General features: G+C 52.0%; 12 protein-coding genes across 12 annotated transcripts; 6 read left to right on the plus strand and 6 right to left on the minus strand.

Moving 5' to 3' along the window:
• Positions 1-101: 101 nt before the first annotated feature.
• On the plus strand, positions 102-1624 carry N7477_008431 (phosphatidylinositol-specific phospholipase C; the record flags this gene model as incomplete). The annotated part of the gene is made up of 3 exons (XM_056970094.1): positions 102-243; positions 293-552; positions 590-1624. The coding sequence occupies 3 exons, from the start codon at positions 102-104 to the stop codon at positions 1622-1624; spliced, it is 1437 nt and encodes a 478-aa protein (XP_056820126.1).
• A 719-nt stretch (positions 1625-2343) lies between these two features.
• Positions 2344-3017, plus strand: N7477_008432 (E set domain-containing protein; the record flags this gene model as incomplete). Its single annotated transcript, XM_056970095.1, has 3 exons — positions 2344-2350; positions 2474-2718; positions 2889-3017. The coding sequence occupies 3 exons, from the start codon at positions 2344-2346 to the stop codon at positions 3015-3017; spliced, it is 381 nt and encodes a 126-aa protein (XP_056820127.1).
• Positions 3018-3241: 224 nt separating this feature from the next.
• On the minus strand, positions 3242-4291 carry N7477_008433 (mitochondrial 54S ribosomal protein uL10m; the record flags this gene model as incomplete). Its single annotated transcript, XM_056970096.1, has 1 exon — positions 3242-4291. One exon carries the CDS (start codon positions 4289-4291, stop codon positions 3242-3244), a length of 1050 nt encoding a protein of 349 aa, XP_056820128.1.
• A 271-nt stretch (positions 4292-4562) lies between these two features.
• On the plus strand, positions 4563-5914 carry N7477_008434 (anthranilate phosphoribosyltransferase; the record flags this gene model as incomplete). Its single annotated transcript, XM_056970097.1, has 2 exons — positions 4563-4892; positions 4952-5914. The coding sequence occupies 2 exons, from the start codon at positions 4563-4565 to the stop codon at positions 5912-5914; spliced, it is 1293 nt and encodes a 430-aa protein (XP_056820129.1).
• Positions 5915-6407: 493 nt separating this feature from the next.
• N7477_008435 (Rpo12/RPC10 RNA polymerase subunit family protein) lies at positions 6408-6709 on the minus strand (the record flags this gene model as incomplete). The annotated part of the gene is made up of 2 exons (XM_056970098.1): positions 6408-6432; positions 6501-6709. 2 exons carry the CDS (start codon positions 6707-6709, stop codon positions 6408-6410), a joined length of 234 nt encoding a protein of 77 aa, XP_056820130.1.
• Positions 6710-7158: 449 nt separating this feature from the next.
• nar1 (iron-sulfur cluster assembly protein NAR1) lies at positions 7159-9018 on the minus strand (the record flags this gene model as incomplete). The annotated part of the gene is made up of 1 exon (XM_056970099.1): positions 7159-9018. One exon carries the CDS (start codon positions 9016-9018, stop codon positions 7159-7161), a length of 1860 nt encoding a protein of 619 aa, XP_056820131.1.
• Positions 9019-9403: 385 nt separating this feature from the next.
• On the minus strand, positions 9404-10531 carry N7477_008437 (putative formamidopyrimidine-DNA glycosylase; the record flags this gene model as incomplete). Its single annotated transcript, XM_056970100.1, has 3 exons — positions 9404-9872; positions 9938-10183; positions 10224-10531. The coding sequence occupies 3 exons, from the start codon at positions 10529-10531 to the stop codon at positions 9404-9406; spliced, it is 1023 nt and encodes a 340-aa protein (XP_056820132.1).
• Positions 10532-11289: 758 nt separating this feature from the next.
• Positions 11290-11805, plus strand: N7477_008438 (MIX23 family protein; the record flags this gene model as incomplete). The annotated part of the gene is made up of 2 exons (XM_056970101.1): positions 11290-11362; positions 11426-11805. 2 exons carry the CDS (start codon positions 11290-11292, stop codon positions 11803-11805), a joined length of 453 nt encoding a protein of 150 aa, XP_056820133.1.
• Positions 11806-12446: 641 nt separating this feature from the next.
• On the plus strand, positions 12447-15079 carry N7477_008439 (peptide alpha-N-acetyltransferase complex A subunit NAT1; the record flags this gene model as incomplete). The annotated part of the gene is made up of 3 exons (XM_056970102.1): positions 12447-12528; positions 12596-14569; positions 14625-15079. 3 exons carry the CDS (start codon positions 12447-12449, stop codon positions 15077-15079), a joined length of 2511 nt encoding a protein of 836 aa, XP_056820134.1.
• A 531-nt stretch (positions 15080-15610) lies between these two features.
• On the minus strand, positions 15611-17125 carry N7477_008440 (Tim22-complex subunit TIM54; the record flags this gene model as incomplete). The annotated part of the gene is made up of 1 exon (XM_056970103.1): positions 15611-17125. The coding sequence occupies one exon, from the start codon at positions 17123-17125 to the stop codon at positions 15611-15613; it is 1515 nt and encodes a 504-aa protein (XP_056820135.1).
• A 729-nt stretch (positions 17126-17854) lies between these two features.
• N7477_008441 (serine/threonine protein kinase CBK1) lies at positions 17855-19944 on the plus strand (the record flags this gene model as incomplete). The annotated part of the gene is made up of 4 exons (XM_056970104.1): positions 17855-18374; positions 18442-18532; positions 18591-19571; positions 19632-19944. The coding sequence occupies 4 exons, from the start codon at positions 17855-17857 to the stop codon at positions 19942-19944; spliced, it is 1905 nt and encodes a 634-aa protein (XP_056820136.1).
• A 564-nt stretch (positions 19945-20508) lies between these two features.
• Positions 20509-21284, minus strand: N7477_008442 (spliceosome assembly protein PRP11; the record flags this gene model as incomplete). Its single annotated transcript, XM_056970105.1, is given in 3 exon segments — positions 20509-20730; positions 20750-21205; positions 21273-21284. 3 exon segments carry the CDS (start codon positions 21282-21284, stop codon positions 20509-20511), a joined length of 690 nt encoding a protein of 229 aa, XP_056820137.1.
• Between the last annotated feature and the right edge of the window lie 99 nt (positions 21285-21383).

Here is a 21383-nt window from a genome sequence, read left to right on the forward strand (position 1 = left end):
ATCTGAACAACATTGATCATAGCGTCACCGATGGCCAGAACATCAAATCAGAATGGCTACAATGGAGTTCATCGGCCTCAGCTCTTGGCAATCGTCCCGCGATGAGGGGAAGTGGCTACATTGCCATATTCATCGATCTCATTGATCCTCACCCCGGGTTCTCCATTCCTCTCAGCTTTCAAAGCCCCGCAGTTTCACCAAGCGTACATCCGTCCACTATGGTAGCCAAAAAATTGACCATCCGTAACAACACGGATATCCCGATCAATCTGAAGCGCCTCCAGCGCTTCAGCCCCCCGACAAAGCTATGGAACCAACGAGATTACCTCGCTGGCGAAGAATTTCACTCGAATCTTGACAAATCATACTCGCAGCCAGGCGCCTGTCGCGACCCTGAGCCTGGCGGACAAGCCGTTCGATGACCGAGAAGAGCTAGGCATCCACATTGAGCCATTCACCACCAAGGAAACCGATCTGGATTTCTTCCGGGACTCCGAAAAGGAGCGCCTGCGCCTGGTCTTCGGGGTTGAGGGCGAGGAACACACTATCCAGGTGCCTGTCCCTTACGACTGAGACGGCAGCCATGCAGACCGTTGACAATCCCAGGCACCGCTTCACTGGCGTGTGGGTGAAACCTGAGTCGTTCCTGGCAATTTATTCGTCCGCCAATCTGAACGCATGGATGCACGAGCTGCGGGACGATACTGTCCTGTCCTCACTTTCTATTCCCGGTACTCACAATTCGCCGACTTGTTACCTCGCGCCGCCCTCTGTGCGCTGCCAAGCCGTCAGCCTGCGCGAACAGCTCCAGAACGGCGTGCGCTTCTTCGACATTCGTGTTCAGCCGCAATACCCGCAAGAATTAAAGGAGGAGCTGATCCTTGTTCACAGCGTGTTCCCTATTTCGCTGACCGGGACTAAATACTTCCGCGACTTGATGAAGGAGATCAATGAATTCCTTGACAAGAACCCGTCCGAGACATTGATCATCTCTCTGAAGCGTGAGGGTCCAGGAGATGCAAAAGACGAACAGCTCGCGCACATTCTCAACAAGCACTATGCCAAGGATGACAACCAGCGCTGGTGGACTCGACCAAAGATCCCCACTCTCGGCGAAGCCCGCGGCAAGGTGATCCTTCTACGTCGCTTCAATATCCCCGAAGACCTGCAACAGAAGCACGAGGGACATGGCTGGGGTATCGACGGCTCTGCCTGGGCTGACAACACAGCCAACGCCGAATGCCCCAGTGGGCAGCTGTGTATCCAGGACTTCTACGAGGTGCAAGAGTCGACAAATATCGAGAAGAAGATCCAATACGTCAAGGACCACATCGACCGCGCTAGTAAGACTCGTTATCCGTTCGGCGAACATCCCGGCCCCCACCCCTTCTACATCAACTTCCTGAGTGCGAGCAATTTTTGGAAGACAAATACCTGGCCCGAGAAGATCGCGGCCAAGGTCAACCCTGCAATTGTAAATTACATCTGTCGGCGTCACAGGAATGAAGACGGCGACTCATCCACTGGTGTCTTGGTCATGGACTGGGTAGGTCTTGATGGTGACTGGGACCTTGTGCGCTGTATCGTTGGCATGAACGCTAAATTGCGTTTGCGACAAAACTAGACTTAGACAAGCTGTTAAGAGCCCTGAAGGTCCTGTAATTTTATCCTATCAGGCCATAGCAACTCTATGCATCCTTCAAATGACGCCGTTCCCTACACCTGCAGTTCGAAACAAACCCCTCTTCTCTTCTGCAAAGACCTGCTTATTATCATTGGCAGCATCAATCAAATTGAACGACATCGGTCTGCATCAATAAGTAAGCCATCGTCACCTACGTGGTCCATCTACATCACGAGGATTCAATCTGACGGCAAACCCTCTGTTATGCAATTGGAGAACACCAACGACCCTGGATATAGCGGAGTAATTCACCATGTCCAGGAGGCTTTCGTACGCATATTCCGTGCTACAAGGACGATGCAATGCGTGTGGGCCCTTTCGGCGATTTACTTTGTAAAGAAAGGAGGTGCATCCAATCAGCACGCTAGTCAACACTCATGCAGCTTGGACGGTATCGTCACGCAGCGAAGCTAAGTTACTTTGGGCCGTCGTACGTGCGTCGTTGCGCCTGGTGAATACCCCGAGTCTCAAAGGCCGCGGGCAATGTAAGAGCTCACCACGCTGCAGTTCTCCAGAGGAATTTCTAGACTTTCACGCCTCATCTTCTTCGTCCTCTCTATCATTCGACCACTGTCTCCAGAGCTCGTTCTGTCTGTTCTCTCTGTCTGTTTCCATTTCTTTTCTTGTTCTTTTTCTCAAAAATAGCAATTTCGACCGCCATGCCTAGTAAGTCACTAACACCCTCGGTCAGAGTACCTATGTTGGACAGATGGCTTTCGACGTTCCAATCTCGGATCGATCATTATCAGCTAACTTAAGCTGCTACGTACTAACCGGTGAGTCGAGTAGATGCAATTGTCAAACTGGTTTCCTACGAAGTCACCTTCCACGACGGCCGAGACCCGATAATATTCGATCTTTCCACGCCCGAGGGCATCAAAAAGACGAAGACCGAAGGCTTTGATCTCAGAGAAGGTGAAGAATACAAGACGAGCCTGAAGTTCACCGTGGAAGGAGACAGAATTTCCGAGCTATATCAGACCCAAGAAGTATTTAGAGAAGGTATAAGGCACTCACGGGGTACGGAGATGCTGGTAAGAGACACCAATCCCGGAATTTGTTTGCAAAGAGGCTTACAAGGAGGGATAGGGATCGTTCGGCCCTTCGAATACACCTAATGTGATTACTACTCCTCGTAAGTGGCATTATCAGATAAATACCCGTATTTATCCGGTACTGATCCCAATTCCTTCGTCTAGACCAGGGATGGGAAGAAGCTCCTGGTGGACGTCTCAGTCATGGATCATATACTGCGAGAACTAGTTTCTCTGACGACGAAGATGATACAAAGATGCCAGATTTTGGTGTTCGGTATAGAGCTCAGGCTCATTAAAGAGATGCCAGCCCGCCTAGAGAATAGACCTGCTTCCTATCTTACGACTGCGTGCAGAGATGTATAGATGGAGATGACCATTCCCAGTTCCTATTGAGAATATTGCAAAAGAATCTATTGCATGGTTGTACAGCCTATACAAAAACACAAAACTTGGGTCCCTCGGGATGCAAAAGAAAAACATGACTTATTATACAAGAATGCAGGCGTGGGCCAAATCCATTCTAGGACGATTCATTCTTCTCACCCTCGCCCTTCTGCTCCTCCTCCAAGACACTTCTCCGGCTCTCCATGGTGAAATAGAGGCTCTTGCCAGCCCCTTCCAAGGTGTTGGTAACACTGGAACCCATGCTCTGGAGAGCCATAACGAGCTGGGAGCGAAGACCATCCATACCGCCCTCGATGCTGCCGACCCACTTGGTCTCGGCGATATCAAACACTTTGCCATCCACGCGGGCACCAAGCAAGTTCAGCTTCTGCAGACCGAGTTGGACGGTGGGATCGTGGTAATCCGGGTTGCCCTTGCGAGTGGGTGCAGGGAAGCCGGCTTCCTTGGGGGTGAGAATAGAGAGAGCGGCCTTCATGTGTTCGGGTGAGACGATTGGAATGGAGAGAACGGCGATGGGACCAGTGAGGATTTCGGCGAGCTCGTGCTTGCCCTTCATGTTCTTGACGGCAATGTGAGCAGCGCGAGACAAGTCGTGGGTCAGGGCCGGGTCATCCCTGGAACCGGAGAAAGCAGGGAGTTCGGCAGAGGTCTGGGTGACAGGGTCGACGGCGCTGGGGGGTTTTCCAGAAGCAAGCGCATCCTGGCTAGGCCGGAAGTATTCGACAATACGAATAGCCACCTCGAAGATGCTGTTTTGGACAGTCTGCAGCTTGATATAAGAAGCCAACTCCGGGGATGTCCGGCCCTCGGCAGCGATCTTTTCATCAACCTTCTGCAAGGCCTTGGTCAACTCTCGTCGAATAGCAGCCCATTCCGTGGACTTGAGGTTGTTGTGTTGGAAAAGCACCATAAGAGGGGAGGTACGGAGCAAGGAGGTGTATTGGCGGAGAAGTTGGGACCGGCGGTATTCAGGACTGCGATGCGATGGTGGCTGAGTGGGAGGAGTACGCGCAATGGGAGCTGGCGAGCGTGTCATTTGCTCAATCGGCGCAGCTGGTGTGACGGCCGGTGCCGCAGCGGTGGTGGCAGCCCTGGCGATTCGAAGTTCATATGGGCATCGCAGGGCTTGTCGCCGGAATGATGATACGGGTACCCGCGGAGGCATTTTAGAGGAAATCGAGGAATGGACAAGGAACAATGATGGAGCGGATCCAAAACGGCCTCGGAGATTTGGAAGGGCAGTCCTGGAGATATTTTTTGGCACCCAAAGAGGCAAAGTGCCAACTTGGGCGGTAAGCTCGGTTCTGCCGGCAATGAACACTGACGAGGGGTCCTTTGACTCAGACAGATGCGATCTTTCTTTTACACTATTTTTTGATACACTTGGTGATCTGCCATAGATTTCATAGAGACACTCAGTTGTCTCCACGCAAAAAATGGCTTCTTTGCCCAAGCACGACAGGCCGGAGCCTGTCTCCATCTCCCCTCTACTCAAACGTTTGGCCTACCCCGCTACTGCAGACATTCAAGTCAGCGCAGAAGACATTGCTTCTGCCTTTGCCTTGATCTTCGAAGACCGTCTGTCAGACATCCAAACCGCAGCTTTGTTGACTCTCCTCCACTCCACTGGAAAGGACAAAGATGCTGCAGTCATTGCGAAATGCTCCCACCGGATGCGTGAAGCTGCTACCCAGATTGACAAAGCTTCCCTGAAGAAAGTTGTGAAGGCCCGAGGAAAAAGCGAGGGAGATTATAAAGGTGGACTGGTAAGGAAGGCTGCGCTTGTCCAATCTCTATCTCTATATTAATCAGTTTCAATTCCTAGTGCGACATCGTCGGAACCGGCGGAGACTCACATTCGACCTTCAACGTCTCAACCACCTCGTCAATTATTGCTTCACCGCTGTTGATGACCGCAAAGCACGGAAACCGCGCTCAGACTTCCTTCTCTGGATCCGCAGACGTCCTTAATTCCATCCAGCCCATCCCTCCCAACATTTCTGCTGTGAATGCATCCAATGTGGCTAAGGTGTACGAAGAAACAAACTATGCATTCCTTTTCGCGCCGAACTTCCACCCCGGCATGATGTATGCCAATCCGGTCCGCCGTGGTCTTGGACTCCGAACAATTTTCAATCTGATGGGTCCTCTGGCCAATCCCGTTGAGTGGGCCATTGAGGCGCGCCTTGTGGGCGTGGCTTACCAGAGCCTTGGACCTGTCTTCGCTGATGCTCTTCGTCAAGCCGGTGCCAAGAAGGCGCTTGTTGTCTGCGGTGAGGAGGATATGGACGAGATCAGTTGTGCTGGAAAGACCAACTGCTGGAGATTGTCCGAGTACCCCAACCCGGCGTACAAAAAGACAAGTGCCGACGACGATGATTCCGAAGACGAGGAGAACCCGCGCACGCTCGTCAAGCTTGACACATTCCAGCTCCAGCCCTCCGACTTCGGCGTCAATTCCCACCCTCTCACTGAGGTTTACGGACGCAAGATGCCCAAGGATAACGCTAACAAGTTGATGAGCATCCTCCGCAATGAGCTTAGCCGCGACGATCCCATTCTGGAGTTTGTTCTTATGAACGTTGCTGCTCTGCTGGTTACCTCCGGTATCTGTGAAGCGGAGACAAGTAACATGGGTCCTGGTGATGATGGGCAGGTTATTACCGAACGTGGTCCTGGCGGTGGCCGCTGGAAGGAGGGTCTGCGTCGGGCACGCTGGGCAATTGAGAGCGGCTCGGCCCTGAAGGTCTTTGAGCAATTCATCGAGGTATCAAACAAGCTTGCGTGATCATGTTGGGTTACATATGCATGCTGAAGTAGTTGATGTATCCCAGGAAGGGTTTCAGGGGAACTGACTTGGCATTTCGTTCGTCCATTTGTCATTATTTTCGGGGTGACATCGCTATTTTGATGTACATTTTTAATATTTCTCGGGGTGCTTTTCCGGCGGACGTGACTTTGAATAGTCAAATTTGGTCGCTGGGATTTGGAGTGGAAGATCAAAAAAAAAGTCATTTGAAAGAGAGCTTGTTACCTAGGCTGCGCACAGGAGCTAGTCTCTTGAGCTGTACCAGGCGGACCGCCCCAATTTCGGCAGTGTATTGTATAAAGTTCGTAAATCTTATTCGCATTGATACTCCAAAAGCGCCGCTAAATGCATTGTTCGTAGAACATGAGTAAAATCAAAGATAGCGAAAGCTCAGTTCCATCAACTCCTTCACGCCCAGGACGTGCCTAGAGGACGTGCCTAGACAGGAACTTCCATTCGATTTCGCAACCTTTCACCGAGCTTCGAACTGGACCATGCTACATGGAAAACGAGAAAATGTCAGCCGACGCGTCAAGGAAATGGACGCGGGGAAGGAGAAACCTACCGCTTGGTGCGCTCCTTGTACAGAACTCGGTGACCGCAGTCCTTGCAGCGGATCTGATCACCGCGCTTCAAGGGCACGCGCGCGGAGCACTCGCCGCAAAGGTAGACGACCGAGGGAGTGTCAACAGCCATGGAGTTGAACCCGCTGCCCTCGTTGCCAAAGGCGTTTTGGGTGCCCATGGAAGGGACCTGGTAGGCTTCACGAGACATATTCGGTATGGAGATGGTCTGAAGGGTTTGCGTGAGGTGAGAAGTGCGCTCGTCGAGGAAACAAAGGTCCGGAGATGAGGGTTGACTGGTGATCTCTTAATGTCGGCGAGATTCTTTTTCTTTTGCGGAGGTGCTTAATAATCTACTCCAGCCCCGATGAGTCAGCACATGGCCGCCTGCCTCTTTGGGAGACATAATTTAGTTCACAGCCAGAGTTTTTCTTAAGTTGGCTTGTTTTGACAATGTGGAATTTAAAGTGTTACTCTGAAATTTCAAGTTCCAAAACATACAGCCCAGCCAGTAGTGAATTACGTTTCAAATGTCATCATCAATCAAGTCGTTTTGGTATCTCCCACACTGATATGCAAGTCAAACAAAATACAGCCGAGCGCCACGCAATGAAAAGAGCCAAAATGCTTATGTACTGTCATGAATACCTCCAGAATCATTCACCACCCGCCTCCAATCTTTCCAACGAGCTCGACCACATTGGCCGTCTCGTTGGTGGAGACCTGCTCTTTGCCAACATCACTTTCAACCTTTCGATATGTTGTATAAACCAACTTATCGAGTGGAGTTCTCATGAACTCTGACCATCGGGCCAAGCCTTGGTGGATTCGAGTTTCTTTGTTCGCAAATGACTGCGGCTGGAAATGGTCTGGTTCGTTCTCTGAATCTGATTCCATCGAAAAGTATGTCTCATCCACGCGCGCAAGCCAGGCACGCTGTTCATGAGGTGAAGGCTTGGTGGAAAGTTCCGGAACCTCTGCATTCTGAACGAGGGCATCTCTGGCATCCTCAACTCGAATTTGTCCCCCGCCATTTGTGCAGCCGCCTGGGCATGCCATGACCTCGACGTAGACGTAATCCGATCCTGAGGTTCCGGAGACTGCGTTTCGAGACACAGGCTGACGTCGATTAGCAGCAGCGGGCTTTGCACCGGGCAATCTAGAAGCACGGGCGGGCTTCAGCTTGCGAACAAGGTTCTGAATATTTCGGAAGCCGTAGTATCGGGCTGCCTTCATGATAGGCTGTCCCTCTGGGGACATGAGGACGTACTCGACGACATCAGCATTGCGCCCACGGTTCGTCATGATCTGGCTACCCGGGTTGCGAGCTTGGAAGGTCATAAGCACATGGTGCAGGTATCCCCCAGAGGTGCCGGTTTCCGGGGACTGTCGAGTGGGGGAACGCTTGCATGAGATGAAAGAATCAAGAGTTTTTTCTGGGAAAGCCGGAGTGTATGCGGCCGGGAGAGGTTGCAGAGGCAGGCTCGGTAATTTGAACCCTCGAGCAGCGGCCAAGGAAAGCAGCTCGCGAGTTGTGATGACACAATCCACATCACGAACGGGTTGGTGCGACTCCGAGCCATTCTTGAAATCCTGTTGCCATGAGACATCAGTGAGCTCCTCTCGACTCGCTTCAAGCTTCTTGTCGAAACATGGCATGAGAGCCAAGTGCCAGATGCGGGATGCAGGAATCCCAAGAGATTTGCTTAGTACGGTCTTGAGGAAGGTTCCAGACAGGGCTTGCGGGGACTTGAGGCGAGATAGATGCGGCAGCACAAAGGGATGTGTCTTTTCAGCATAGCATATCCATCCAGGGCACGCGGATGATAGGATCGGGCGCTTGGGGAGCGGATACTCAGCGCCAGATGGGCCGTTTCCTGCAGAATACAAACCGAGCGAGTCTGAAACTTCATCGGCGGTGAGAACAAGGACGGCCTCCCGCATGCCATTTGTGTCAACCACCCATGTGAAGCCACTGCCATGCTTTCCGCCACTTCGCAGCCCCTGCGGTCCACACAGGAACTGATCGATCATGTACCCCGCTTCTTTTTCCGATATCCCATAAGTTGCCGCTAAGCTAGCTCTGACCTGTGGACTGACACTGGCAACGAAGAGCATGCCTTCTCCGGTATCCTCAGTATTCCCTGCCCTTTTCCCGTGGCGCTCGCCTTCCACGAAGATCTCTGGGTGAGCATCGAGGGTGTTGAGGACCTCCGTATGGGACTGCAAAGAGATTAAAACAGCTTCAGCAGATGTCACGCAGCCGGAGCATGCAAGGCAATCTGTCAAGGAAATCTGTGCCGGGGAAGGTTCTCGGGTTCGACTTTGTCTTCCGTTGTGACTTCGTAGGGGTTCTAAGACAAGAATTAGTCGTAAGTTCATTGACAAGCAGCAAGCCACAGGAGTACGAACCTCTGCATCCTTTGTGCTTCTTTGAGGAAGATTCTCCACGGGCTTAATGCACGCGACCCCGGGCGAAATGAAATCATTCAGATCGTCTGCCGACAAGATCGCGCTCATAGTGGCGAGACACCACTTTGGGTCTTCAAGAGGGAGCCCCGCGCCAGGATAGGTCTCTAACAGGATCAAATATACCACGCGACTATCGGTATATTGTAGGAACGGGATCCAGGAGCAGATATTCACAAGAATTAAAGAGTTGAAACCTCGAACCCACGAGCGTGGCGGCTTTGTCATCGCGTGGCGACATCGGCCCTGATAAGACCTCACCGCCCGGACCAGTAACCGTGCACTATCATTGGCTGCCTGTGATACTACACATATGTCTTGACTTACTGTAGAAAATGTCATTGGATAGCAATGTAGCCCTTGGGCATTAGCCTTTTAGCAAGACTAGAACTACTTTTCAGCCACAAATGACTATTTCCCTCACAAAAGTAGAACTCTATATTTTCTTTGCTTTCTTCTCTTCACCCTCCTCTGCCTTTACCGCCCTTGTGCTCTTGCGTCTCGACACGCGGCTCTTGTAATCGGTTTCCTCTTCGGCATCGGTTTCTACCTTCTGTTTTACATCACGTTTTCTTTTTGAAGATGCGCCAGTATCGTCCTCAATATCTTTCGCAACGGCGCCAGTCTTCTTCTGGACCGCTGGAACGACAGCACTCGTGCGGCCACCGACTGTGAGGAATGTGATCTTGTGTCCATTGGGAAGCACGGAGGGTTGATTCTTTTTGCCCTTGCCCCAGCGATGCTTGAAAAGCCAATGCTCAGGGAAATTCTCTGAGTCTGCCAGGACATCGATGGAAGTGGAGCAGACGTAGTGCATTGAAGTGTGCAATTCCTTGATTTGGTCGTCGGACAATGTATTGCTGTATTGCTCCGGATGTATCTTGGCATGATACAAGATCTCATCCCTGAAGGAGAGGTCAACATACGGCAAGACGAAGGCAAGACGAAGGCATTCTGTAAAACGACTTACCCCATCCAGTTCCCAATGCCACTGATATTCGCCTGGTCGAGAAGAAGAGCCTTGATGGGAACCTTCTTGCTCCTCAGCTTCTGCATCAACCATGATTCCGTTACAGTATCTTTATCCGTGACCGGGTCTGGTCCATTCTCCTTCAAAGGACTGTGTTTGCGAATCTCGTCTGCGGGACAGTCCACCAAGCGAATGCGGCTCAATCGGCGAGCATCCACAAACGCAGCCTCCGTCTTAGGCTCGTCGCTGGTCTCGAGCAGGAACTTCCAATACTTGGGGGGGCCACTCTTTATCTGCAGGCTTGTCCGAGCGATAGTAATATGTGTCGGCGTCCTTGATCTTCAGCCATCCGGCCATTCCAAAATGCATAACCGCGTGTGGAGGCGAAGACATTGTGATCCAGAAGTATTTCCCTTGCTGTCCGGCGCCAACAATCTTCTTATCTGTCATGGCCTTTTGAAACTCGGCTGCACTGGTCCCAACTTTGCCGTACACGATGTCATCGTGCTGCGCTTGGACGCTCGATAGGGTTTTTCCTACCAAGTGTTGGCGAATAAAATGCACAATGCGTGACACTTCCGCGAGTTCGGGCATATTGACAGGGTTGCCCGACTACTTAATCACAAGAGAACTTAGTTGAGCGAATGTATGTACGAGCATCAAGGGTCGACTCTCGAGACGCGACGATCTCCTCGCGTGACGCGCTGTCACATGACCGTAATCAGAATCTACTTGGATATTGCAGTTAGACCCGACTTTCACACCATTCCCTAGAGATCTTCCCCATGGCCTTGAGAGATTGAGAGACCCCTATTCGTTTCGCTTACAAGATCAATATGAGTGACTCCAAATGTACTAGGACAGATTTTCAGGGCTGGCTATCTAAGCTCACTTGCCACAATTTCTTGTTGCTGTCATATATATTAACTATGAGTCGTATTGATTCTCTACCCTTGCGAAGTTTCAATGACAGTTCACTTAGCTCAATCCAAGGAAAAGAGTTCGTAATCACACTTCTCAGGCAGCATGACGTTTGCAGCCTCAGGCGCGAAGTGAAGTGGAATTACTCATCCAATATCCACTAGTCCCAATCAGGACGTATGCGTTCACTGCAGCGGCGAGTTCGAAGACAACCTTGTAAGCACTTTTCGTCTGCGAGAATCACCCTGGTTAAGTCTTGACAAGCTTTTCTAACAACACTCGCATTTCTATATCAACCCTGTGCTTGACAGCCCCCGCCCGTGCCTTCTAATCTACCGCCGATAGCCTGCTCATCCGCGTCTCCACTCAAGCTGGCTTGGTTCTGGGCACCATCGGGAAATCGAAGTTCGGAGGAGGCAGCCAACAATACAATGCCACAGGCCTCTTCTACGGAGGCTCCGGCGCTGACTCCCCAGTTCTGCTTCGATGAAAGGCTCCTCCAAGGTTCGTTGACGCATAATAGTGATCTTGGGACTGTATTCTAACTAGCCATAATGTCTACTCCAGATTTTCTCCGCCTTTCCCGATCTACTATTGATGACTCAATTGCTCAAAACCTCAATGCGCTAGTGACGCCCGCTCAGAGGGGGTTCGATCCGGCGTCCACGGCTAGACGGCAGACCGACTCTGGAGCTCCGAAAGCAATCGATCCGAACGCATGCCGGGGCTTTAAGGATAATGTACTTTTCCCATCATGGCAGACTCGCTCAGATGTGTTGAGCTACTGTGCCGGTGTTGCAACAAGTCCCGATCCCGAGGATCCGGACCTGATTTTACGAGAAACCGAATCAGCCCGAGACCGAGAACGGGTGGTTAATGAGCGATTGGACCCCTACTCCGCTCGCTTCTTCCCCGAGAAGCTCGAACTGAGTCTCTGGCCAACTTGATCCGCAACCAGCGTACAGTTGAAGAGATCATTCGGGCTCGGACATGGGGTATGGTGACTGAAAGATGCAGTGGCTCCTCAACATCTTGGGAAGATGCTCTGAATACCTGGCGGCAGAGCCATGGCCGATAAGGCTTCTATGCGAGAACAGGCCATAGTTCAACTGCGTGTCGACTAGTTGATAATCAGGCTCTCGCGACCCTCTCCCTTCTTAAATCTACAGGCTTCTTTGGGCCGAAGTGTACATTACTGCACATATATCGGCATGGTACGTTGAAAAAAAACTCTACATTCATGCTTTTTGTACGATTTGGGCTCCCACAATTGGGTACGAAGTAAACGATACAAGAGCACACAGAGTATGCACGGAGAAGCAATCATGCAAGCGAAGAAAGCTTTTGAAGGTGTTTCAAGGTAGCACGAAAAGCTACATGGTGATTCCTTTGAACCGTTCGCTCAGTATGTCCTGAAGCAAGGATTAAATCAGTCAATTGTAAATTGTAGACAGAAATTGAGGTAATTGACGCAGTTGGGCCTATCTTATCGGCTCATTCGCACTGCCAAGTTCGGACTCGGAGAAGCCGCTCCCCGCACACATCGATTCCTCCCTCGCACAAGTCAATTGACCCAGCATCGCCCATCATGCCGCAACCATTGAACTCCAAGGACCAGTCCTTGTTTCGTCAAGTGGTTCGCAACTTTGAGCTCAAGCAGTACAAGAAAGGTCCGATACCCCGCCCAATCGTCTGAACCCGGATGATATGAGCTAACCTGCATTTTCATCGCAACAGGCATCAAGACGGCAGATCAGGTTCTAAAAAAGAACCCCAAGCATGGCGATACACAGGCGATGAAAGCTCTGATCATGAGCCACATGAATCAGCTGGAGGAGGCGTTCGTCCTAGCCAAGGAAGCCCTGCGCAACGACATGAAGTCGCACATCTGTTGGCACGTGTACGGTTTACTATACCGACAGGAGAAGAACTACGAAGAAGCGATCAAGGCCTACCGATTTGCTCTGCGCCTTGAGCCCGAATCCCAGCCCATCCAGCGTGACTTGGCCCTCCTCCAGATGCAGATGCGCGATTTCCAAGGATATATTCAGAGCCGTACATCCATGTTGCAGGCTCGCCCCGGCTTCCGCCAGAACTGGACTGCGCTTGCGATTGCTCACCACTTGGCAGGAGATCTCGAGGAGGCCGAGAAGGTTCTGACCACTTTTGAGGATACTCTGAAAGGTTCGCCTTCGGTTCAGGATATGGAGCATTCCGAGGCCCTCTTGTATAAAAACTCGATCATTGCGGAGACAGGAAATCTGGAGAGAGCTTTGGAGCACCTTGAGAAGGTTGGTTACCGATGCACCGATGTTCTCGCGGTCATGGAGATGAAGGCCGATTATCTTCTGCGGCTTGGCCGCAAGGCTGAAGCGGCTGAGGCTTACACTGCCCTGCTGGAGCGCAATTCAGAGAACTCAATCTACTACAATGGCTTGATTCAGGCCAAGGAGATCCCTGACAGCGACCACACGGCTTTGAAGGCTTTGTATGACGAATGGGTGGAGAAGTATCCCCGCGGCGATGCGGCTCGTCGCATTCCTCTTGACTTCCTTGAGGGTGATCATTTCAAGCAGGCCGCGGATGTTTACTTGCAGCGTATGCTCAAGAAGGGTGTTCCCTCACTTTTCGCCAACATTAAAATGCTCTACAGTAACCCCGCCAAGCGGGATGCTGTGCAGACTCTGGTGGAGGGTTATGTCTCTGGTCAGTCTTCCTCCGAGGCCAATGGATCTGCGGAAACCAATGGCAGCAAGAATGAGTTCCTGGCATCATGCTACTACTTCTTGGCTCAACATTATAACTTCCACCTTAGCCGCAACCTCCCCAAGGCCATGGAGAATGTTGACAAGGCCATTGAAATCTCTCCCAAGGCTGTTGAGTACCAGATGTCCAAGGCTCGTATCTGGAAGCATTATGGCAACACTGTGAAGGCCGCAGAGGAAATGGAGAAGGCACGTTTGTTAGACGAGAAAGACCGCCACATCAACACCAAGGCCGCCAAGTACCAGCTCCGAAACAACGAAAACGACAAGGCCTTGGACCTTATGAGCAAGTTCACTCGTAACGAGACTGTTGGGGGAGCTATGGGTGATCTCCACGAGATGCAGTGCGTTTGGTATCTGACCGAGGATGGCGAGGCCTATTTGCGACAGAAGAAGTTAGGCCTTGCTCTCAAGCGCCTTACTGCCGTCCACAACATCTTTGACGTTTGGCAAGAGGATCAGTTTGACTTCCACAGCTTCTCCCTGCGCAAGGGTATGGTCAGAGCTTACGTGGACATGGTGCGCTGGGAAGACCGCCTGCGCGAGCACCCATTCTACACACGAATTGCTATCGCGACCATTAAGGCCTACTTGCTTCTCAACGATCACCCAGACCTTGCACACGGTCCCATCTCCGGCGGTGCCAACGGTCTCGATACCACAGACGATGCTGAGAGGAAGAAGGCCCTCAAGAAGGCCAAGAAGGAGCAGCATCGCTTGGAGAAGCTTGAGGCTGAGAAGCGGGAGGCACGGAAGGCTGCTGCCGCCAACGCCAAGAGTGCCGACGGAGAAGTCAAGAAAGAGGACCCTGATCCTCTTGGTAATACTTTGGTCCAGACTAAGGAACCGCTCAAGGATGCCATGAAGTTCTTGACACACCTGCTTGATCACAGCCCGAAGAACATTGAGGCTCAGTGCCTTGGCTTCGAGGTTTACCTCCGAAGAGGTAAAATAACTGTTCTAATACCTTAGTCACATATGGCTAACGCATGACTTCACAGAAAAGCACCTGCTCGCATTGAAGTGCCTCAAGGCCGCTCACGCAATCGACCCCTCCAATCCCATCCTCCACCTTGCGCTCATTCGATTCCGCAAGGCTCTTGACAGCCTGGCTGAGCCGCTCCCGGCCCAAACCGCCGAGGTTGTCGACGCTGAATTCGAGAAACTCCTCTCGAAGTCCCAGAACCTTGAGGAGTTCAACGAATCTTTCTTGTCCAACAACAAGAACAGCATTGCTCACGTCCAAGCCGCCCTTGAAGCCCGGCAGCTGTTGAAGCCCGACTCCAAGGCGCAGTCCGAGAAAGACCTCCTGGCTGCCCTCGATTCGTCCGATATTACCATTGAAGAGGCAGTTTCGGCCCTCGATCTGTTGGACAGGTGGGCCAGCGACAAGACTGCGTTTGCCCAGAAGGCAAGTAAGAAGTGGCCCGAGTCCTCTGTCTTTGAGTTGAAATGAGATTATTCGAACGCAACATGACCCATGCCATGCTCTGTCTACTGTATGATCTTTGACGGCTGAGTGAGATCTGCTTTCTTCTGAAGGCAATCTTCTTGTGGTAAGACTGTCTATACAGCTACCAACTGCTGGCTTTTGCGATGGGAGCTTACAGAAGGAGAAATAGAGCACACCAAAGGTGATATACCTGAAATCAATCAATCTCAAAAATGAATATACAGCTAAAAAGATCAAATATATCAGTATTTATTATCCATACTTCTCATCGCTTCAAGTGTATGGGCCAATCAGTCAACGCCTCGCTCTACGTAGGCCGTTTCAGTTCCAGAACAGGTTGCAGAAATGATCTACCTAGGTACATTGCACCTTGCTATGTACATACCCCAGAAATCAGACAAAAAAGCGCCTCTAATATACAACATTTGAACCCAGCGGAGGAGAGTGTATGCAGATTGGGGAAACATGACCCATGCAAAGGGTAACAAAACAAAATACCCACGACCTTTTATGGTATATCACAAGATTCAATGATTACGCATGCTCCTCATCAACATTAGGCAGGATCGGCTTTCTCCTGATAGTCTCCTCGTCCTCGCCGTAGCCGTACTTGATCCACAAATGCTTCCAGAAGGGAACGGGGGCCGGGCGCTCCTGGCCAAGTATGTACTCTTCCTGGTTGAAGATACGCTGCGCGCGAGCTTCATCTTCGGGCGAAATCATGGCAGTCTGCATGCGGGAGGCAATTCGAGGATCGAGCACGATGTCGTCCAGCCACTCGCGCTCCTTGTCGGCATCCTCACGCTTGTGCACGGACTTGTGCCATTCCTTCTCTTCAACCTCCAAGATGCTCTGCTGCTCGTAGCTACCACGCGAGGGCGTGGAGTCAACGGCGGCTCCAATGAACTCGGAATCTGTACTGAAGGATTCGTCGCGGTAGGGTCTTGAGCTCGCAGCGAGAACGGCAGAAGCAACCTGCCGGCCGATGTTCTCAGCCATATGGCGCTCGTTGAGGTACCGCCAGAGTCGGATGGGGGTGTTCAAGAAGCCGAGGACATGGGGGAATTCAACGGGGACGGAGTTGTCGAAGGACTGGGGAAGGGAAGGCGGGGAGGGAGGCGGAGGAGTTTCGGCGGGATAGATATAAGCATCGGCAGGACCAGTGGGCTTGGGCTTTTCTTCTTTCTTTTCTTCGGGCTTTTCCTCGGGCTTCTCGGCATTTTCGAGGGTCTTCTCGAGGGTCTCAACATTCTCCTGCTTGTCAGATGGCGCATCACTAGTAGCAATGTCCTTCATGGCCTCTCCATTTCCTTCAGGGATCAAAAGGTCGACCGGAGGAGACGGAGGATCCAAGGGGCCAAGCCAACCTTCATGCAAGCCGCGAACATATTCCTTCCATGTGTGGCGTCCGATCACCAAATCGCCCTTGGGACCGGGCTCGTCTTGGATTCCCATGCGCTCTCGCGCATCAAGTACAGCGGATTCAACGGTAGGTTCAGTGACAACCGAGCTCGGCTCGCCAGCCTTTCGTCGCAGTTTGCGAATACTTTCCGCAGTCCCAGCTCTGACATCTCCCTCCCTCCGACCCTCAACCACGGTGTAATCCAAGGCCGCCGCAGTCAAGATCGGTTTGACATATTCCTTGAAGTGGTCGCGAGCAACACGTATACCATCACCCGGAGGTGCAGCAAGGTATACAGTCAATTTGCGGCGCATCTGCTCCACCGCCAGCGGCTCCGTCGCCAGATGAGCCACGAGGTCGCACCATTTCTGTTGTGCACGGCGTTTCTCGCGGCGGTCGTAGATAATAGCACCAGCGAAGGAGCCAGTGATGGTCAAGAAGATCATCCAATTCCTGGATGGCAGTTTGAACCGGAAATTTGGCATACCTGTCGAATCGCATTGCATTAGTCTATCGTGTGCTTTCCCGGGCGTCTGGGGTGGAAGACATGGGACTATACCGAGTGCCTTGAAGGCAGGATTAACAGGCTTGGGAGCCACCTTGGGCTTTTCGGCACCAGAGGCCGCGGAAGTAGACGAATCGGCCATTGTTGATCGCAGGTCCTGGAGTCAACTGTGACGAGCATAAAAAAGTCGCGCCGACTTCCGGCGCAGAAGTTGTTCCGCGTCACGTGTACGAGTCTATAGTCGCCTCTCTTCGTGTTTTCATGTGTTTGTCCAACATAACCCTGGGCATTGCAGAGATTTCATCATGAGGCAATACACTATCTGTTGAAATCATTGGACTTGATGGTTCCGATTTCCTTCTTAATCGCAAAATTTCATCCCCAAACCCGCCCCCGGGGGTGATGGATCGTCGTTAAGCGCCTTCCGCAAGACCAATCCCGATGCTTGTTGACAATCAGCCTGGAATGTGCCGAGCATCACGAACCCCCGTACCCTCTCCTCCGTACCCCTCCCCCTTGGACGTGAATATGGACGGGGTATATTCCCAGTAGTTCAGTTTGAACGAGGGTCGATTCTAGGTCTAAAGCTCCTAGGAATAGTGAGAGGCTGCATATCCGAGCCCCTCCTTTGTCTAGAGAAAATAGAATGTAGAATAAAGGGCGACACGGCTTTCGTGCCTCAGCCCGTGAATGAAAAAAGTACGAAACAACACTACACAACCCAACACACGCACACGCACGAAACAGACCAAACAGGGGCCCATCAAGAAGGGTGGATTATCGCCTCCTGAGCCACCGCTCCTTCACCTCCCCGCCTTCTCTTTTCTCCATCCACTCTCTTCATTGGAACTCGTTCAGGAGCAAAGTCACCATGGATCCCAACAATCCCAATAACCCGAACAACCCCAATCGCCTGAATATGAATTACGGGTATGACCAGCAGCACTACAACGCGGCCAACAACCGCGCCTATCCCACTACCCCCTCCGCGTTTCCCCAGCCGATCTACCAGACTCAGGGGGCCCAGGACTACGTCGATCCTTCCAATCCTGCTTATGCCCCGGGATATTTCATGAACAACGGATATGCCCCTCAGGCCCAGCAACAACAGCAGCAGCAGCAGCAGCAGCAACAGCAGCAGCAGCAGTATGCCCAGCAGCAGTACGCACAGCAACAGCAGGCCCTGCAGTCGTCTCAGCCCGCCTTCCAGACTCGCGTAGGATACACCACCGACGGCGCCAATGGTCTTATTCAGCAATTCTCCAATCAAGACCTGAACGCTAATCGGGGAAACTTCTTTAACCGCGCAGGCTCTCCTGCTCAGCGACCTCGCACTGCTGGCGGCTCCCCAGCCGCAGGCCCTACTCAGGCCGCACACCTGGCTCCCCCCGGTGCCTCGTAGCCCAAGACCCCCAGCGGAGAACGAGGAATTGCAGCGGTTTCCGGATAGATACTCAGAGAATGTGCACAAGCGAGGCAAGGCCGCCAAGGAGCTGGTGACCGTCTTCTTTCATGAGAATATCGAACGGGCTCGTGATCGCAATATGCGGTAAGTATCTGCTCGTCGGCTCTGCTGAGGATGAAAATTGACCTTACCTGTTTCCTAGCTCCGTGGACCTCGACAAGACCCTTCGGGATGCCAACATCCCCTCCGATCAAAAGCGCCGGGATGCCGAGTCCATTTCAAAGCGGGAATCAGACTTCCTTCGTTTCTTGCGAACCAAGGAGACCCCACAGAATTTCCAGACCATCAAGATCATCGGCAAGGGTGCTTTCGGTGAGGTGAAACTGGTGCAGCGCAAAACAGATGGCAAGATCTATGCCCTGAAATCTTTGATCAAGACGGAGATGTTCAAGAAGGACCAGCTGGCACACGTTCGTGCCGAGCGTGACATCTTGGCGGACTCGAAGGACAACCCGTGGCTCGTGAAGCTGCACGCATCCTTCCAAGACTCAGCTTATCTGTACCTTCTGATGGAGTTCTTGCCGGGTGGCGATCTGATGACGATGCTCATCAAATATGAGATCTTTTCGGAGGACATCACTCGATTCTACATGGCTGAGGTTGTCATGGCCATTGAGGCTGTACACAAGCTCGGCTTCTTGCACCGTGATATCAAACCTGATAACATCCTTCTTGATCGGGGTGGTCACGTCAAGCTGACTGACTTCGGTCTGTCGACTGGAGGCAAGAAGACTCACGACAACGCGTACTACCAGAACCTTCTCAAGAATTCGACCTCAAAGGACCGCAACCGCAACTCTGGTTACTTCAATGATGCCATCAACTTGACTGTCTCAAACCGTGGCCAAATCAATACCTGGAGAAAGTCCCGTCGCGCCATGGCGTACTCAACTGTCGGAACTCCCGACTACATTGCTCCCGAAATTTTCAATGGTCAAGGTTACACCTACCTGTGCGATTGGTGGTCTGTTGGTGCCATCATGTTCGAGTGTCTTGTCGGCTGGCCTCCGTTCTGCGCCGAAGATACCCATGACACGTACCGTAAGATCGTCAACTGGCGTGAATGCCTCTACTTCCCTGATGAGCTGGTTCTCTCTCGTGACTCTGAATCGTTGATCCGAAGGTAAGAAGCTCAACACGTTGAAATCCAATACAAATCGGCATTCTAACAAAACTCTCACAGCTTCTTGTGTGATCCCGAGCACCGCATAGGTAGCGAGGGTGGCCAGCATGGTGGCGCAACCCAGATCAAGAACCATCCTTTCTTCCGGGGCGTGGTTTGGGAGCAACTCCGTGGCATTCGTGCGCCATTCGAGCCCCGTCTCACCTCCAACATTGACGTGTCTTACTTCCCGATTGACGAGATTCCGCAAGAGGACACCAGCGCTATCCACCGTGCTCAGGCCCGCGCCATGCCAGACTCGCAGGAGGCCGAGATGAGCCTGCCATTCATTGGGTACACCTACAAGGCCTTCAACGCCTTCCAAAGCAGTTAGATTCGGCTGCATTCTTCCTTCCGAGAACTCTCAGCCGGCTAGCTGCCCACGCTGGTCACTAGGAAACAGGCAGGGCTTGATTCCATGTCACCTTCTACAGGCTCTTGGCTCGGTGGAGGCTCGGAACCATTTTTTTTATCACGAATTCGTCTTCAGCATATCAGCGCGATGTTTTCTGAATCATGACACGAGCGCCGTCTTTTTTTCTTTGTTGTGAAACCTCACGCTGTCTAGCATGGTGACCGAAGTCGGGGAGCCCGAGGACCACCACTTTCTGCATTTCAGGACTTGATCTGCATATCATTAGTTGTGAACTACAAAACAGGACGTCTATTCTTTGATTCGCATTCCATTCGGATCTAGCAAATTTTCACGTAATGATGCGGCGCAAGCCACCAATATCTCAATTCGTAAGAAGAAGAAAATGCCATCGCTTTGCATGAATTCCAATGACACGAAACAAGCCCTTGAACGCCAGAGCTCCAATGCCCACCATAGACAGCCCTCAGCTTTTATAGCAAGGCCAAACCGGGTATTGAAGAACGAGTATAGAATGATGTGGAATCACGACCGCGTGGGCGCCAGACCAGGAACACCACTGAACCGTTCCTCACGTTCCGTCTTGAACATGATCTGAATCCAGAATTCCTTGCTATCTTCATCGAACCAAGTCCAATACCTTCCATCTCTCCGATCCACCTCCCTAGCCTGCAACTTGAACCCACAGGTCTGATATGGCTCCGCTGCAACAATTAAGTACTGGAACTCGTTATCCGGCTCCTCTATCTTTTGCTCGAATGCCGACATAAATCGCACACGCGGAATCACCCCTAGGCGTGATTTCCTGGTACTGCAACTGAAAAAGCAATCCCATCTGCCGTGTCAACGGATCGCGAACCTTGGTAATCTTATATCCCGGGCGTCCGATCTTGATCATCTGCTTCTTGACCTGCACGCCCGCAACACCGGGCATGCTATTCGGATCCTGGTTCTTGCCCTCACGGGCTTCACGCGCAGCACGACGGGCGAGGTTGGTTTGGTGCTTGCGCCCCTGCGTGTGGGCGAGATAGGAGCCATCATTTTGGTGGACTGTTAGGCAAAGTCGACACTCGAAGCTGCCGACGTGGTTTTTGAAGAAGTAAGGATCTTTGTCGAGATCGATTGTTTCCAGGGCGAGCTTGCGCAGGCGTTCGCGTCGGTCGGCGTTGGTTGCGGACCTGTCGGCGACACCGCCGCCTCCGAACTTGGAGCCTGCTCGGTTCTGGGATATATTAGCATGAGAACATAGATCCACTGAATTTTGAATCAAAGAGAGAGGAGATGCGTACCTGGTAATCCATGGCGTTGCTGTTGACTGGAGAAGCTGGAGATGGCAAATCTGCGAAGAGAGATCAAAGTGGTTATGTAAGCGGTCGGCGGTCGTTCGTGTACACAATCGA

This window comes from Penicillium maclennaniae, assembly GCF_028827695.1.
Source record: "Penicillium maclennaniae strain IBT 15551 chromosome Unknown utg000007l:1.0-4884863.0:1.0-4888362.0, whole genome shotgun sequence".
NCBI classification, from domain to species: domain Eukaryota; kingdom Fungi; phylum Ascomycota; class Eurotiomycetes; order Eurotiales; family Aspergillaceae; genus Penicillium; species Penicillium maclennaniae.